Source organism: Zonotrichia leucophrys, chromosome 10 (assembly GCF_028769735.1).
Source record: "Zonotrichia leucophrys gambelii isolate GWCS_2022_RI chromosome 10, RI_Zleu_2.0, whole genome shotgun sequence".
Lineage (NCBI taxonomy): Eukaryota > Metazoa > Chordata > Aves > Passeriformes > Passerellidae > Zonotrichia > Zonotrichia leucophrys.
The window spans coordinates 6,090,019-6,109,242 of NC_088180.1; the positions used below are offsets into that span (position 1 = coordinate 6,090,019).

The 19,224-nt window shown below is 38.8% G+C and overlaps 1 protein-coding gene across 3 annotated transcripts in view; it reads left to right on the top strand.

Annotated features, from left to right (window-relative positions):
* The window catches only part of THSD4 (thrombospondin type 1 domain containing 4), a 242,143-nt gene that overhangs the window by 111,017 nt on the left and 111,902 nt on the right, over window positions 1-19,224 (top strand). For all 3 annotated transcript variants that reach the window (XM_064722037.1, XM_064722041.1, XM_064722040.1), the window contains one exon: window positions 1,912-2,048. In XM_064722037.1, coding sequence (XP_064578107.1) covers window positions 1,912-2,048 — 137 coding nt within the window. The remainder of the gene's footprint in view (window positions 1-1,911; window positions 2,049-19,224) is intronic.

The following is a 19,224-nucleotide window of genomic DNA, read 5'->3' on the forward strand; positions in this document are numbered from 1 at the left end:
AATATGGGAATGTGAGGCTTCAGGATACTGAACTTAAGGGAACAAACACAGAAGATAAGGACATTTCAGAAACCCTAAATGTCTTGTTTGACTTGATTTTAGAGAATGAAAAGATAAGAAAATGTACTCTCCAGAGGTGCTGCTTGATTGCTAGCCTTGCATGTTATGAAAATAGGACACTTTCAGACTGAGAAAAGGACAAGTTGACTTAAATTGTAATGCATCAGTGAAACTGGGTTATATTTATTTGAGAATTCTGAAAATAGTTATGTGTGAAGTGATGAAGCTGTGAAGAATAAAGCTCAGTTTATGGTTATACCCGACTGTTACACTTGGAACTGCAGGGAATACCTCAGTTTGGATTTTTTTGGTTTTGTTTTTCTTTGGGGATGGGGGGGTAGGAGGTTGAAATTTTTTTTTTAACAGCTAAGTGAAGTCATTGGAATCATAAGGTAGTGAATGTAAGGAAAAGGTAGCCAATGGGTGGATGGCCTAGTTGACCATGGCATGCATGGCTTCTGCAAAAAACCCAAACTCAGTAAACAGATCTTTGACCTCCCTTAAAATGTTTTTGTGGGTTTTCTCAGAAGATTGCCAGACACAATACATGGTGTGTATGAGTGGCAGTTCAATGAGTTCAGCTGTATACGGGAAAATGTAAGATATAGAATTGGTCTGCATTAATCCTGTGTCTGCACAGGGGGTAACTGAAGTTGAGCTGAAATTTTGGTACTTCTACAGAAAACAGTTGTTTAATATATAATTGAATTGATTGCTTTTATTTATTTTGGCTGTTTGTTATTTTTTAGCTGAAGATTCAAAAATACACTGAAGTCAAGGAGAAAATCTTGTGAATGCAATGTTTTAGCATTAAATAAGGGTACATAGCATCTCCTTTGACGCCCTGATTAAATAGCAGCTTTCAGTTTCAGTATAGGGGATGAGCTGAAGCTTTATGAAGTGAGAGGAATTTTGGTTCATTGTTGTGGCAGCAATGAAAGTATTGTCATAAAAAAAGATTTCTGTTTGGACCTTGCTGCCACTGAGTATCAGCACTGCTCTGGGTTGGAAAGAAGCTGAAGATACTGTTATGTCAGTTAGCAAATGGGTAATAAGCTGAGAGCAACTCTGACCTGACAGACGATTTGCAACAGAAAGGCTACACAAATGTGTTAACAAACCTGATAGCATAAGATGTGGGGAGTGTTAGACTGTATCTGCTCCAGGAACAGATTTTCACAGGGGAAGACAACATGTCTTGCTTCTTGTCTTCTGTGTTCCTCTCACCCAGAGTTCAGAGGACTGATTTCCTATTGCTTCTTGCATGTCAGCAGAAATCACAGGGTTTTGAATGAGAATGCATTTTATACATTTATGAAAATGAGATTTAGTGGAATAGAATGCAAGAGTTGAGTTGTAAAAATGAAGAGAAAAAACAAGAGAATTTTTACAAATGTGCATCTATCCTGTTTAAAGTGTTTCTCAGTGCTGGATGTCTGTAGACCTAACGGCCCTGAGCAGACTGGTATAAGTGAGCCTGATTTGATGCACACCCTTCTGATGATGGTGTAATTTTTCTGACACCCAGGAGTTATGAAATGTCATAACATGTCACTATGCTTTAGGTAGAAGAACCGGGCAATGTTTTTAAGGAACTAAAAGCACTCTTGGTCATTTAGGGAAGTGTCAGTCGTTACCAATGGAGGTGCTGTTTACACTGTGATAAGGTGTGTTGGAATGCCTATCTTGGAGTTGGTTTCTTAATCACCGTTCATTTGGTGTGGTCACTTAAAATGCTTTGTTTGCATATTTGTTTCTTCCCCTCAGACCTTAGTGCTCGTTTAAGGAGCTTTTCCTTTCCCAATCTCCTGCTGTGCTCTTTGTAACGAGGCCTTTGCGTTGTGTCCACAGTGAAGGGCAGCCAGAAGTGTGAGCTGAACTGCCGCGCCATCGGCTACCGCTTCTACGTGCGCCAGGCGGAGACCGTGATCGACGGCACCCCCTGCGAGCCCAACGGCACGGCCATCTGCGTGGCGGGGCAGTGCAAGGTAAGGCGCGCTGCCCCCCTGCCCAAACCTGGGCACTGCTGCCTTAAACTTGCTTCTTTTTCTTAAATCTTATTTGTATTAAAGTAGATGTGAAAAACATTCGCTTTTGTTATTGCAGGTTGGGGGATTTCTTAATAACTTTTGTGTTTACTGAGAACAAACTAAGGAGTGCTGAAGGGATGGATTTAGGATTTTAGCCCCAATTAAGGTGTGTGCCAATGATCTTTTTCAACGTATTTTACTTTCTGCAGAAGAGGTTCTTTGAAAGAACCAGAGCAAAAAGATTGAAAGCTTAAATAAGAAAGAAATACAATCTCTTTTTTATTCAGTTTTAGAGTGGAGATATTTTTCAGAGTCTGCAACAGAATGGTTTCTTTGGATTGCTTTATAGCTGCTTGTAGTCAAACTTTTCTGATTGGGCCATGTTTGCCTCAGGTCTTATTGGCTCTCCTTTTACTCAGCAGTGATGTTCTCTTAGAAAACAATTGAGTGGTTACATTTCATGGGTTCAGAAAGGGCTGCTGTGTTGACTTTTTGCCATCTGTTGTGTAGATTCCATTTGCAATGAATAAATGCACTCTTTGCAAGATGGTAGCAATTTTAAACAAAATGTTACAGTGTTTAGAAAAAAATTGTAATCTTTCAAGTGAGGTTAGTGAAAGAAATAAATTCCTAGCGAGGGGCATTTGACGCTTGGCTGATGTTTCCTATATGTGTTGGCAAAAGCTGCAGAAGTGGCTCAGATGTGACTCATGAACTCAAATAGTGAAAGGTCAAGTTCAGTTTAAATAGTTGGTTTGCCAGGGGAAATCACTGATGAATACAGCCTTGTCCTCTGCGTGTCCCAATTCCTCTTACTTGTGCACATCTGGACAATGCCATGTTTGTTTCTGTTCTGTGTTTCTTAGTGCAAGCAAAGCCATAGCTTTGAATTTCCTTTGGGCAGGATAGATCTGGGTGAAGTTGGTTGTGCTTTAAAGCTTTCCTTGATCTCAGTCTAATTCAGAAAGGGCCAGAAACTTGTTTTAACTGCATTTCTGATCCATGACTCAGAAAACTGATAATTGAGTTGTGTCTTACAAACATATGGTCTCTATCACCCTCTGTTGGACATTTTTTTACATTACCAAAACAGTAATATCCCTGTGTTACAAACCATTATCTGTTTTGTTCCCAGGACCATTGGTTTTGGTTAGTATTTTCAGCTTACCTTAAGAGGAAAAAGAAGATGGAAAATGCTGAAATAATAAAGATTATTCAGAAGTATAGTAAAGAATATGATATATGAGATGAAATAGTCCTTAAAAAAACTTGAAGTGAAAAAGCCCAACACATTAGAGCATTTCATTATAAGAACATATATTGTCTGTCTGTGACACTGTCATAACTGACACATATACCAACCCAAGTGCTACAAAAACTCACTTTTCATTGAAATGATTATCTATTTCCTGAATCCTAATGAAATTAAAACTTCTTAAATTAATTAAATACTTTTAAAATAAAACAAGACAAGGCAGGAAGAATGGGGTGATATTCTACCTATGCAGAAGAAAGAAGTAGAACAATGATATTGAAAATCAGCTGCATTATTTCTCTGTAAGTTTGGTTTTCTGCACACTTGAATAATATTATTACTGATGGATTTTTTAGAGTGAACAAATGTTTTCCTTGACAGTCCCATTGAGTTCCACTTGTGGTTTTTTATAGTTTTTATTTGGTGCTACAGCTGATTATTCCTAATACACAGGCTTGGAATATGTTTCAGTATTATTGAGTAGATGTCGTTTTTGTAAATATATTTGCTACTCCTCTTCTAACCCTACGTTTTGACAGTGCTATTAAATTAAAGAGTGACTGCCAATGAGACTTCCTTCAATTTGCTATTTAGTCAGAATTGCCTGTTTTCTTACTTCAAGATTTTTTCCTTCTTTTGTGTGAATTGTGTGTATCCTTACATTTCTTCTGGAGAGAGTGGGTTGGTCCTACTCAGTAACTTTTAATCTTAGAAGAAAAATGCAGAGAGAATACTGAGGAGACTTTAATAAACAAGCTATGAGAAAAGAATGTTCTTAATAATTCTGACCTTGCCCATAGATTGAGCAAGTGCCTCTAGGGCAGAATGTAGCATGTGTTGTTGCATGTGTCTGGGACACTCCCACTCGGAGAAGCCGCCCCAGTACCTGGGCAGGTGTGAGCACCGACTCGAGGTGGTTTTGGAGGCAGAAACGTCACCTGGGAGCTGTGAAAAAAATCGCTTTGGCAGAGCTGTTAGTTACCACGCGAGGGCGCGCTTTACAAAGGATCATTCAGCATTCCAACCAAAATTCTGTTTGGCTGGGAACTGCAGATACCTCTCAAAGGTGCATGAAACAATTCTTTTCTGTCTCCTGATATTTATATTATATATTCTCTTGCAATGTAGTTTGTTTTCGTCTTCCAGCTACCTGTTGACGTTAATAGAAAAATATCTGCACAGTTTTAAGACGAACTGTGTAAGTTAAGTTACACACTGTAATTTAAGTAGCAAAATGATTGGTAGTAGAGATTTTACTTGCCTAAAACAAAAAGAATGCATCAGCTATTGGAAACCTTGCAAACTTTCTAGAGAGGTAACTTGTGTCAGCTCTAGGAAGCATAGCCAACCATGCTGAATCTCCATCAGAAAAGCAGGATGAGGCAAGGAGCTCCTATTTGGAACTGTGCTGGTGTGTGCTAATGTCCAGGTAAGAGAACTATAGATGACATTATTGTTTTAAGTTTGCCTTTGAACTGGTGTGAAATCTGGTGGTAGGTGGTTGTGAGTAGCAAATATTCAAGTTCAGACAAAATGACTAAGCACTGGGTCTGCATATTTGTTCTTTTCCTATTGTCCAGCAGTGTCTTGTTGTGGAAAAGACCTCACAATCTAAAGGATGGAGCTCCTCATTCTTCCATGGAGCTGCTGTCTGAATCTATAGTTCTGCTATAAATGACCCAGGAAAACAGACCTTATCAGGATCAGATGTTATTTACAATGGCATTTAACATTTGAAAAAAAAAAAAACCACCAAACCAACCAAAATGGTATTACAAAATATCTTCATTCTAAAAGGTTTTTAGCTGCTTTTATGTGTGCTACATACATAGCACATTGCTTGGAAAAGGTTTGCTTTGCTTTAAGCAAAAGTAGGTGCTGAAGTGCAGCATAGAATGGCCAATGCAGATTCTGGTTCGCTCTGTGCTCCCCACTCTGCTCTCCTGTCTGATGTGGTCAGGAATGTCTAACCTGCCTATCAGAAGCAGCTTGAGATACAGCAAAGTAATAGTGTGTTGTGTACCTTTATTTTGTTCTTATTTCTGCAATTTTAAAAATAATTTTTTCAGATGTGGTTTGTCTTTATAAAAAGGTAGAATATAATCCTTATCTGCAGTATGCCTTTGTCTTCATAGATTGGCTGACAGTAGAAAATACATCCCAGCTTAATTGTATCACTAGAGAAGTTGTTCTGAAAGCAAATGCTGTTATCTCTAATGATTAATTGACACAATTAGGGAATTTTATTATCCTTGAGTTATGCTTCTCTTTGAACTAATTTGAAATTGATATTAAAAATGATAAATCCAAAGTAAATCTGAAAAAAATCTGAAGTTTTCAAGAATGCTTGGTATAGCAGTGGAGTAGAAAAAAAGTATTGCATGTTGTTGGGCCTTGATTTTTTCTGATTAAACAGTTTGATGTATATTAGATTGAAAGTGAAGTCAGGTGTTGATGAATAATTAATTATTCCCTAGGTTGCAATAATTAAATGATCACTCCAGCTTAGTTTTAAAGAAACAAGATGAAGTCCTGTGGGATAGTGTATAAAAGGAGGCTGGGAGTGTTCATGAAGACACATGCAGTGACACACCAGTCCCTTCACGTGGTTGTTCATAAAAAGCCCTGAACTCATGATGACTGGTTTTTTTCCCTGAAATACTGGCTTTCTGTGATGGAGAAATTAAATGCAGACAAGAAAAAAGGAGTTTGGATAAAAACAGAAAATAAATGTGATCTTAGCTATTCCTTTTTCTCAGTCTCTTGCCAAATATTCATGGATGCACTCGAACAAACCCAGCTATGGTAGCCCATAGGAAGATAGATTGCAGCACTACCCTGCATTCACAAATGAGGAAACCAACGAGGAGCTGTGTACTCTGTGTCATGGTGGAGGTGAAGGGTTTGATGTCATGTCTCTTATGCAGAAATTACTAAGATGTAGTTTATGCCTTTTAGGTAACCAGTAGAACCAAACCTGTTTTGTGTTAGATTACAGCAGTTTAAAGGAAAAAAAAAAAAACAAGAAATTTCAACCAGTTGAAATACATTTGATTTCAATGAAAGTTTGGGAAAGCAGTTGTAAAAAGTCATGTAGCTAGTACAGGACCCCTCTTCTGAGGTTAAATAGCAGAAGGAAACAAAGTAATTTAGATTTTATTGTAAAGAAACAAAGAGGGGTGCAGCAGAAGTAACGTTCTGCAGCTCACATTGAAGGGATCTGTTAAACACCTGGACGAGCCAGCAGTGGGGAGAAGGCTATTAAGGAGGGATTGGCTGCATAAATATTCATTCTTGTTCTCCTATTTAGAAGAGGGCTGAAAACTTCACAATTACTCCTGCAGTATAAATGATACCTTTTGCTGTTAACTGGCTGAATTATGTTTCTCGTCCTGGAAATGTTCAAGCCATTTGACTTTCAGCATCTCATTGTGGTGGTTAGCTTGGGACTCCCAAAAAGGGCTTTTAGATTCCTCTCTGCAGAATGCTTAAAAAGATCCTTGGTCAGCTGCCTGACAGTAGAGATTGTCAGCAGACCCCCTCAGACAGGTGTTGACATTGGAGCATGTGAATTTGGCTCACTGACCCTGTGTTCTGTGACAGTAGAGGCTCTGAATGGGCAGCATCAGCTTTGTACCATTGTCCCAGAAAAATTCTGGGAAGGGGAACTCACTCACTGTGGGGGTGGTGTGTTATGTCGTGCACAAAAATAAAAATGAAGAAGCTGTTCTTGAATTTATTGTTGTCTGCTAATGTTCATACTAGAAGACTGTCACTGTAAACAGTCACAAATTATTTTATCATCATAAACATAAGAGCAAGGAGAATAAAAAAGAATTGTACAGCATTAGAGCAAGATTGTATATCACATATTTAATGAGAATTCTCCTTTGGTTGTGTACTTTCTCTCTGCTTGCTTGCATGGTGTCAGTTACTAGAATTTAACCTGCAGTAGAGTTGGAATGTGCAGTAAAACTTTAATTTACTATACATTAAAGAAAAGACATATGTATGGTAGAGACAGCTTATTAGCAGATTGATGTGTTCTCATGGCAGGTGGGATCATGAAGTAGAAGAGGGGCTATTTATGAACAGTTGTGAGGAAAAATAAAGGCTTTCATGTGGGAGGATTTATGAGGTGAGTGCTAAAACAATAATTGAAACAATAAATGGAATTAGTATTCATTTTAATTTGATTTGTTTTGGTACTTTCTCTGTCACTTTCAATCCATGCTGCCTCCTGTGATATCTGTGGTCTGGAGAGCAGGGTTTTTTCTTTGTTTGCAGTTGTACTCCCTTGTGCTAGCAGTGGTAGCTGTGTTGACTAGTGATATTTCAGGCCTCATCTAAAAGTCAGTCCTTAGAAATACAGTATGGAAGTATATTTAAGTGTATTTACAGCTTTTACAGCTAAAGGTTTTTTCATCTTTTTTTTTTTTTTTTTTGCGATACTCTTATACGTGATGACAGGTGAGTATTGGTAGTATTTTAATTATTGCTAAAACAGATAAATCACTGATTAAATGAAAAATTTATTACAATTCAATAATTTCAGGAACTTCAGAATTTAGGCACTAGGGCTTTGACTTCGTTAATTCTAATAAACTACCAGATGCCAGTAACCCAGAAGACTTAGTGAAAACAGAGGAATTTTTAGAAAGCGAGGACAGTGCAGCAAAATGTTGTCTGATCTAAGCTGATGTTTACTAAGGAGCCAAAGAGTAAGTTAATGCTTAATTTTGTTTTGATGACTTCTAGGAGCAAATTGAAAATGCTAATAACTGTAACAGAATATTCCAAAATACCTATTATTTAGTCAGGAAACTGAAACAGCAATCTTGGAAATCTACAGGAAATTAAGTATTTAGGCTTTGTTTTCATTTAACTACATTATAATATTACTTTAGAGCCTGGAAAGGGTCCAGTATGTTTTTAGGCACTTCTTTTAAAACAAAGATTACAATTTTGGTAGACTGGGATAGGCAAACTTGTCACACGAATAAATAAATCCCTGGGAAGAAGGTCCACAGAGGCTGTAGTTGTGCGTAGTATCCATTCTTCTTTTTATGCAGCACTTGCACACACAGATATTGATGACCCAGAGCAAATAGTTGAGGAGCTGCTCTGTTTTGAAATATGCTGGAAGTATTGACTCGCTGTGTTAGACCCAAACTGTGAAAGCTGTAGCTCTTGGGATAGGCAGGTGCCACTGTGTGACTGTCTCGTGGAGAGACCGAGCCCTGGGCTGGGCTGAGTGGCTGCTGCTTGCTCCAGAGAGCTGCTGTGCATGCAGATCCCTATTCCAGCCAACTGTGGGACCTTGGATATTTCATTTACCTCTGGTTGTTGTTAGTCTAACTTGTGCAAGGGAACTGAGTGTCTGCTGAGTGTGCAAACTGCACCCAGAGCCTTCTTTTTGGATGCTGTAGCCCTGTTAAGAACCAGTTTTTTTAACCAAGGTGGAGCCCAGTAGTTTTGGGACTTCCCTCCCTCTCTTGGGTGTCTTGCTGGCAACTGGTTCTCATCTCTTCCATGTGATACATCTTTGTCCCAAATGTGTTTTTAATGTCCAGATTCTCCACCTTAAGATGAGAATTATGTAGCAAATCTTTGTTTCATAGGATTAATGTGATTTGTGTGTCCTAATGCTAGTGAAAAGTACTTAGGGCCAAATTAACAGCAGTGTTGTGTTTCTGTAACAAGCTGGATTTGTGTAATTTATGTATATTTTGACCATACTTGTCTGCAGGAAGTTGTGCTTTGCCTTTCAGCTAAACAAAGGTGGGAGAATATTCTCAGGGAAAACAAGAATCTGAGTCTTAACCCTTTGCTGAGACCAGAGTTTGAATTTTTGTGCAGCAGCTCGTTTACAATTTAGATACAATTTAGTTTCACTTCAGTTTAAATTTCACAATGCTTAAGCTTTCACATTAGGGTTTTGAGCTTTTTACAAAAGTTCAGAAAAAAAAAATCCTGGATGCCATCTACTACCCCCTCAGTCTGTGAAATTTAATAAGATTAGAGATTGAAAAATGGTGTACAGCTAGATCAAAATGAGCTTGTTCAAACTTGGTGAAATTGAGTTTTTAACAGAACCTGAAATTGAAAATGTGGCCAAGGTTAAAGTTGCTGTGTCCAGAGTCAAGCAATCCTAGTAGTCCACTGGCAGTGTTTTAGTGTAGTTTGCCTTGTGTGTAATTTTTACAAATCCTGTGAAGTGGAAATCAGAAACATACATATATATGTATTTCATAACAGGGAAAGATAAATTTGAAAGAAAAATGTGTTTTCTTCTATAAAATACAAAATGTTTCTACAGGTATTGCCTTTTTCTTTCCATAGTAGAACTGTGCCTATAATTGTAGTAAATGCTCTGTTGACCTTGCAGAAATCAGAAATGTCAGACTTGTTAGTTACTGATATTGCACTGTTGATGATGCTATTTATATGTAGTCTGGCTTATTCTTATCAAGGTCATGAACACACAAAGAACTGTAGTGTCAGAGGTGGCAACATGCAGATCAGTTTGGTTCCTGTGTAAATATGAAAAACATCTGCAGAATTCTAGTGAGCAACATAAGAAACTAGTTGTGAGAAAAAGCAGTCCTCTAATTCCAAATGTTTCTGTGACAGAGGCCCTTCCCTTCCCTTCCCTTCCCTTCCCTTCCCTTCCCTTCCCTTCCCTTCCCTTCCCTTCCCTTCCTTCCTTCCCTTCCCTTCCCTTCCCTTCCCTTCCCTTCCCTTCCTCCTTCCCTTCCCTTCCTTCCCTTCCCTTCCCTTCCCTTCCCTTCCCTTCCCTTCCCTTCCCTTCCCTTCCCTTCCCTTCCTCCCTTCCCTTCCCTTCCCTTCCCTTCCCTTCCCTTCCCTTCCCTTCCCTTCCTTCCCTTCCCTTCCCTTCCTTCCTTCCCTTCCCTTCCCTTCTTCCTTCCTCCCTTCTTCCCTTCCCTTCCCTTCCCTTCCTTCCCTTCCCTTCCCTCCTCCCTCCCTTCCCTCCCTCCCTTCCCTCCCCTCCCTCCCTTTTTCAAGTGTGCCTTGGTGGTGTCTTACACAATGCAAAGTGGAAGAATTGCTTAGCAGAACATTTTTGAAGGGAACTAAGTTCCTGCAGTGATGTTAAATGCATGTTCTTGCAAAGGAGATGCTTCTTCTTCAACATCATCTTGACATAAGATTCCAGTAAATGAATGTAGTCTTGTTTTCCTAGAAGGCTGTTTCCCACCATATCTGTATGACTGATTTGTACCCTTTAGCACACACAGTTTGACCCAGTTACATAGAGTGGGAAGTGCAATGAAAAGAAGAATTGGAATTCTTTAGTTGTAACTTACTTGGTGATTTTGTTGATGATATTCAGAGCAGAACCAAATCTGGACAGCTCTGTCATGGATTTGCAGTCACACAGGTAAGAAAGAGCATTCTGTGGAGGAGATAATGGGGGACTTTGGAGTCTTATACAGCTTGGGTAGAATGAGAAGGAAGTGTTGGTTTCACACACCTGTGCAGTATGTGCAGTACAGCAAATATCTTGAAGAAAACATGGTTTTAAATCAACTGCTGTTTGCTCAGGTTAGAATGTGCTTAGGGGCTGGATGTGACACTACATTATTGCAGATTCCCAGAAAACAGTAACCACCTGTGACTATGAAGCTTGTTCATGTCAAGTAGGAAATAATGCAGCCTGGAATTGCTGCAGCTAGAGACTCAAGATAATAGGTTTGCATTCCATTTGCTGTGGGTGAAGGGTTTTACAATTACTGTAGTTCTGTTCCTCATTTCAGTAGCTAGCTGTAGCTCGAATATTGATTTCACTCATACAAAAAAATTAAGTTTTCTAGAATAGCTCTTAATTTTTCCATGAGCTTTCATGATCCAAAACAGTGTGAACAAGAGGACACTGTTCCCTTGAGGAATGGGGGTAGCTGCTAGGGGAAAATTGAGTAAACATACCTATTAGAAGAGAAGCCAGGCCTGCATCTCAACAAATTCTGCAGCAAATTGATCCATTTTTAGCAATCTCATTGCTACTGAAAGCTATTTTAGGCTAAAATTAATTAGTTCCATTAACTGTTGTGCTGGAGCTTGAGATAGTGACCTTAGGAAGAACAGCAGAAATATATCTTGGACCTCTGATTTCTTCATCTGGTCCATTGGGATTCAGGACACCTTTTCTGTTGTTGCTGAGGAAATTGTCACTTCAATGAGAATACTCTGGGCAACACATAAATAATACTGGAAAAGCATCTTGTTTTGATTGGTTTCTTTACTTTTTTTTTCTTTTTCTTTTTGGGATGCATTTAATGGTGAATTGTTTCCTTTTTGGTATGTTCTTTGGGAGCAGGCAAATTTTTATAGTGATGGATGTCTCTGCTGAAGGGAACATTATTTTAGGGGGAAACATTGAGTTTCTTGGAGCTACCAGTAATTCTGTAAAAACTAATAAATTTTATTTGTGCCTTGAAATTCAGTGCAATAAACAGGCATTACTTTTTTCTGAGCATTCCTAGCTAGTATGTATTACATGACTTCAAAAAGGATGTGATTCAGTTTAGGTTTTTGGGTGTGCCTCACCTTCCCCTTTCTTCTGGTGCCATTTGATTTCAGTGATTCTACATTGCTTAGATATATTTCTGTATTTTACAGACTACATTAAGGTATTTTGATCAGCACTTGAATCTTCTTGAAGTAAAAGTTCTTCATCTTTGTCTTACTGAATATTTTTCTTCAGGGGGTTCAAGCCAGATGTACCATGCACACAGAGGTAGTGCTTTATGAGAAGTAGAAATGTGGGTTTGGGTTTCCATAATTTTCAGTACTTAAAATGCAAAGACCAGTATGTCTGAATTTACCTCAGCCATTGCAGAAGATCTCTTTGGGGTTTGTGTTGATAGACCAATCTCATTTTGTTACGCTTGTGTATGTGACCAAAGCTGAAGAAGAACTTGGCCAAACTTTCCCACATGTTTAAAAATAGAAGTCCTCACATTCATGCAGTTATTTCATGATTTAAAATTCTCATAAACAATGCATGTAAAAAAAGTTTTATTTAGTAAAATAGTAGAAGGTCTGAATGTGAAATATCAAGAGGTATGAAAGAATAGGCATTCACTTAAGCTTATTTAAATGAAATGTGAACACAGTCAAATTGGTCCCTAAATTTGGGGTCTTAATATCAAAATATTAATTTCAATGTCTGCTGAGAGAGAGGAAACAACTGTTAAGATTTATTCAGGTGGCCTTGCCCAAGCATTGAGTATTACAGGGAGGTGTCATCTCGTTGTTGTGCTGAATGGAGGAAGTACCTAAGCACTGAAACTGGGTGAGTGCCTGAATAACTGACTTTTAGACCCTTAAGTTGGTATGGTGACCTGCATGGAAGCATCCTAAAATATCTGTATTCTGCAAGACTAGAAAATAGTCATAATTGTGTATATATATCTCCTACCATGGCAAGGCTTCATTTTAAAGGGATTGTTGCAGTTTATGCTCACATTTCAAGAAATGGAGCATGACTGAAAAGTCTTTGACCTGTGGAAATCCTACCTGCACGAGGATATTGTTTTACAGCCTATAGAATTTTATTAAAACAAATAAATTTTATTACTGCAAGACTTGTTTGTTTAGAGTTGGCTGCATGTGGCAGATGCAGTTTATCTTACGTGCCTGAAGTTTGTTAAGTCCCTTTGCCAGCACAAAGTCGCAGTGTGATGGACATGACTTCTGAACTCTGGAATGTTTGCAGGGGGCTCCTACACTGCTCCAAGGTCATTCACCTCTGTTATGGACACTAATGAATTTGTACAGCTACTGAGGCTAGGCTGGAGCTTGGAATTGCCTTTATAGGTTTGTTTTCCCCATCTGGTGCATTTATAAAGCTTAAATTTCTATTTTCTAGAAGAGTAAGACATAAAAAAAAAGTTACTGTTTTGCAAGTAGTACTTGTACATTGTGATATACATATATCATGGATGCTTTACTGCTGCTGGAGACCAGATAGGGGATAGAACCAATTAAACCAGTCCAAAAGGAGATCATAAACAGCAGTGTTAACTAACTGCATCTTGCTGGACTGTAAAACACTTGACTTCTTGTGCAGGGCTTTTTAAAATGTGTGCTTCCAATTGCTGTTGCCTAACCTTTCAATTGTACCAGATACCTAAAGCCCTGGATATTGCTTTGCTTTTCAGGAGGCATTACAGCAAACTATGATGTATTTTCTGTGAAACTAATGTAATAGGAGTTTAAAGTCTTGTGTTTTTGTAGTTATATTAGTGAAAACAGTACTTAAGAGAAGCTTCAGGGTTATTTTGCACTATGAGTCATTGTTAAAAAATGGGTTCATCTTATTTGTTTTCTCCTGCAAGGCAGCTTTGCTGAGTAAAGTATAACTGAAACTTGATCCCTCAGAAAATGTGTTCAGTCTAGTTGTTCTTCTAATGTTAAACTTTATGGTAATCATTTTATAAAACTACATAAAAATCTTATCTAAAAATCAGTTTTTTGGCCATTTGAACTATCATGTCTGAGTGCCATTCTGAGAGAGAAATAATTATCCTGGTTTTATGCAACAGAAAGCTTTTTTTTTTTTTTTGTCAGAACCTTATTATCTTTATCTACCCTGATTATTAGGAAGGATGAAGAGGATTTATCAGTCTTGGAAAAATCTCACTTCTCATGTGTGTTTAAATAATCTTAATAATCTGAATGAAACCATTGCCACTTCATGTTCTAGAGGCTTACAGCTGCCTTTGCTCTCTTTTGAACATCTGTCATGCAAAGGGGAGGAAGTTGGAAGTCCTCAGTTTCACCATTTGCATTGTGTTCCCGCCCTCAAGTTTTTCTGTGTCTAACATGCTGTAGAAGTTTAAGCTGCAGGACTGAATTCTTGATTACAGCAGTGCACCTTGTTGAAATTATATTCCAAATTTAGACTTTGTATACATTGTTCTAAAACCATTTAATATGAAGTTCAACCCAATAACAAGTGGGGGAGGTGTCAGTGCTTAGCAGCATTGGAGAATTGTATTCCTTAGTAACTAGAAAAATGAGAAACAGCATAAACACACAAAATGCTTACAGTTTTCTTTTACTTATGATTTCTAACAACTTTATTGAATGAATATTCCTAAAAGTGCTCAATTTAGGTTTGAAAATATCTTGGTGGAATTCAATAACTGGATTGCCAGCTAAAGCTAACTCTGATTGTTGGGACTTTCTGTAAGGATGGTTAAATTATTTGTTATGTTGTGCATATTTCCTAGAAAGCTGCTGTGCCTTCTTACAGCTCTGCTGAACATTTGTTCTCCATCCTGTTTTTTTCCTTTTTTAAGGGCTTGGGACCAGGCCAAAGAGCACAATTATGCTTACATGGACCTTGATTTTTAAATGCATGCCTAACTAAGCAAGTAAGCAGTCCCATTAAAGTCAATGGGATTAGGTGCATACTTGGAGTTAGGTGCAGGCTTAAGTGCTTTGATGAATTGAAGCTTTACTGACTGACTGAGTCTTGTAACACTAGAAAGCATTTCCAAGCCAGATATACTAATGAAAATGCTTTACTAATGTATCTCACATGGATACAATCAGAAACACATATTTAATAGGGGAAAAAGTTACAGTAGATGAAAAAATAGTTAATGACACAGGAATAGTGCCCACTGCTGTTGCACTGAAGTAGGAAGTACAGCATGTGACACATTTTTTTGTTTATTTCAATGGGAAATAATTGCAGCCAGCCTAACACAGAGAGCTGTGGTGGCAGTAGTTTATCAAGTCTTGAACAGCATCATTCCAAAATCTGGCAATTACTCACATGGGGCTTTTGGCTCTGTATTTTTACTGGCTTTCTGCAAACTAGCAATTTCCTTGAGTGATCTTACTTCTGAATGTAACATTTTCTCTGGCTTTTTAGTGGTTCCCAAGCAGAAATCTGTATTTGGGTAAACAAAGCAATGCTGTGACTGTTTTCCAGCAAAAAGAGAATTCATATAAACTATAAAGGAAATCTGTTTCTGAACTGGAGCCTTTGAGAGAGATCTCACAGGTGTGTAGTGATCAGCATATCCTGTGAGTGAGATGATGTCATCAGTGTGTTCATTTGCAGTCCAACCCAGCCTTTGTACCTTTTCTGCCCCAAAGCCTTGCACGCCAGTCAGCTCTCAGCCTTCCCAGTTGTGGGAGCTCACCTTTGTCTGCTGCCTTTGAAAGTTCTCATGATTGCTCTGGCTGTGTGTGTGGCAGGGAAACCCTGACTCTGCCTGGGAGGGGAAGGCCAAAAGCCATGGCAGGACAAGGAAAGCTGCTTGATTCCTGCAGCTCCTGGCTGTCTGCTGCTCTCTAGGAATACAGCAGGAGCACTGGCAGGGCCACAAGGAGGCTCTGGGCAGGTGAGGAAGGAACACAGGTTGCTCAAATAACTCCCCAGACAGGGATAGAAGAGCTGTTTCCATACTCAAATTTTCTCTGTTGCCATGGCATGATAAAAATAAATATTGTTCAGATCTTAACTCATATGAGCATTTTAAATCATCAGTTTGTGCTTGTGCACATACTGTGAAACCAGATGATCTTTTCTTAATCTTTGAAGACTTGGTTTTTCTGGAGACCCTTTCCCCCTCTAACAAGGCCTTAAGTAACTGCACAAGTTTACAAGCCAAATCAAGGAACTTTGCAAAGCCCTAGAAGGTCTTTACTGGTCTCATGAGGGCAGTGGGCTCTGGTTTGAGAACATCTGCTGTACACAGTATCAGGTATTATGTAACTGAATGCTTTTCAGATGCCAAACTGTCAAGTTTTTTATTCCTGCTGTAACATAAAGTTGTAACTAACAAATAACAAGCCAAAATTGACTGAATGTTTTGATACTGTTTAATTCTCTTTGCTGCTGTTTCTGACTGAATTTTTCCTTTAGGAAATAAATATTCCTTTAGGGAATAACTAGGTTGGTGCTAAGGCTTGTGAGAACAAAGATGTGTGCTGAAATCACAAGGTTTCTCTTTTTCATATGTGTTTGACTTGGGGACTTGGGAAGTTCAGGGAAATGCATAAATTTAAGTTTTGGGATTTAACAGTGGAACACATTATTTCTGGGTACAGCAAAGAATAAATCCTGTTTTACAAATTCTTAGATTGTGCTTCTATGTATTTGTGGAGTGTTAGAGGTGTAAGTAAAAAAACATAGGTAGATTTTTAATCTCTTCACATACTCCCAATGGAATACTGCTAGAGATTAATCTAAACCAGTGAATTTTGCAAATGTACCTGCAAAAGCTGCATCAGGTTTCAGTGTTCTGCTAGACCCAGTTGTTTTTTTTCTAGGTACTTTGTGTCATGTACTTGTGCTGCAAAACAAGTAGAGCAGATAAAATTACGTCTGTAGGGTTTTTTTTACTTGTCTGAGGCTAGAATGTGTAAACCACTCTTTTTCATTTTAAGCCTCTCTTTCCTTGGAGCTTTTTTTTAATTGCTATTTTGGGTTGTATTTCTGATAATATTTTTAGCACAATATAATTTATCTTGATTGTTTTGGCCCAGTAGCTGAGTAATTTGATGTCAGCATAGCTATTTGGTCTTTATAAATGTCTTCTGTCCTAATCTGACTTCTGAGCTTTTCAGTAAATCAGATTTAATAACTGCAGCCTTTTCTCTTGGACTGGCATATTTAAGATTCATGCTGCATTATTCCTAATGCTTTTGATGAAAACCCAGGAAGCCTGTGATCAGTCTGTTTGTTGAAATGAGCCTGGGTTCAGAAGCACTGTTGGGTCTTTTGCCTGTTGGTCATTGCTGGTGTGGTGGAACCCACAGGATGACACGCCTGGCTGCAATGACATTTTCTAAAAACATTTGGAGGTGCAAAAAGTGGGAGAACTGACAGTACTGTAAGAGTGGTAAACTTCAAAATAACCTTCTGCTCTAAAACCTTCAGAACTTAATGGATGGTATGAAAGCCAGCAGTCAGTTATGCATGCACATTTGTTGAATTATTTTTCTTACACTAAGCATAGTCTTACACTGTGATTTTGATGCAGTGAGTACTGAGTTTGTTTCCATGTCCGGATCCAGAAGGTGATGTGGTGTCTCTGCAGAGAGATTTAATTCAGAAGCTTTCTTTCCTGTGTTTTTACTTTATTTTTTCCTTTTTTTGTTTTAGCCTCTGCTAAGATAATAGTTAAAATTGCACCCCTAAGACTGAGGTATGCATATGACATCCAGTCAAAAAATTTTCAGCCAAAAGCCTCAGGCGCTCAAATAATCTACTTCCAGCTTGCTTTGAAGTAATCCTTTGCCATGCTTTTTGGCAGGCAGATCCAAGGGGTTTTGGCTCATGCTCCTTGCCATGCAGAAGCTTTGTAGCCACATGATGCTGATCCTGAGTGTGCCTGGTACTTTGTCTCAGAAAGGCATGTGGTCCCACTGTTAAATTTTACACCTTTCACCCTTGTTCTGCACAGGGAAATTCGGCATCTGGTGAGTTTGAAGGAGGACAGAGGGAGTTGCATCTGCTGCAAATATCATGTAGGCATTTCTTTAGAAGTAACTGCATAGAAACAATTGCAAAATGTACCATCTTTGGCTGTAAGGCAGCAGTGCTCAGTGAAAAACTGTAAGCAGGAATCTTTGGATGTTGCTCTGTGGTGTTTGTGTTGAGTGGGTGCACTGATTTATGAAAATCTTTTGTGGAAGTTTTTACCAGTAAACCTCAGTTTTCACATGGTGGACAATTATTTCAGCAGCTGTGCCTAGGGCTGTCATCTAGAGAATATTATGGTTCTGAAAACATTTTTGCATGCCAGCCTTCTACTCAGGAGTAATTAATTTCTATAATAAGGTTTTAGAAGGCTTAGTTAGTAGTTTACAGTTTACTGTGTTCAGATTGGCTTTTTTGGAATCATATGAACCCCCCAGTGGCTTGAGTCTCTGGTTAATTCCTTGGCACGGTTGCCAGTGAAGCTTGTGTGGAGAAAGCTGGCTCCTGGGCAGGAGGGCTGTGGATCCCAGGGCTGGTACAGCTGCCCAGAGCTCAGCCCAAGCAGGGCTGACCTACCTGGCTGCTTGCAGGGCTGCCTCAGAGCCTCCAGGGACCGGCAGGCCGAGAGCAGGAGGAGGAGATGGGCTCAGTGTTCTCCTCAGTGCTAAGAGTGCTGTTAAGGAAAGATACACAGAATATATAAGATACCCAAAAATATTTGGGTTTTTCAAACTTTTGACCCCATAGCATTTAGTGCATGCTTTTTTATGTCGAGGACTCTTGACAGTTTGGGTTTTTTTTCCTTTAAAGATCTTTTTAGGGACAAAGAAAAAATAAGAATTCAATTGCATACAAAATGTAAAATGTCATCAGGAGTTCATTTTGAACACAGTTGCAGACTTCCTGCACAAACTCTTTTCTCTTTATCCTATTGAGCATTTGTTTTTCAGTGTTATGCCAGCTGTAATAGCTCTGGGCATAAGAGCTGGGTAAAAACTCTGAGATTTTTGGAGATGTTCCTTTTGGAACAATGGTGGAAGCCACTTGCCAGCACAGACCTGACCCAGCAGTTGTTGGTTTAGCTTGTCACAGCTAAATAATGTTCTGTACTCAGAGCAGGTCCCTTGAACGCTCCCCTGGGGGTCTCTGCCTTGCACAGCAATGCTTGTGCTGGTGAAGACCTTCAGCACCCTGGGAGTTTGGGGTCCTGAAGTACCTGGTGCCTTGCTTAGAAAAAGTGTTCCAAGTACTTTCTCATGAATGTTTGTTGGGATTTTGAAATACTGAGCTGAATTGCTTGCTGGAAAAGTAGTTGACATTTGTAATTTAAAATTTTTTATTTATTCTCAAAATAAAGAGGTGCTTACTTTCCAAAGAGTAGCACTCTCAGAAGCACATCAGAAATCTAATGC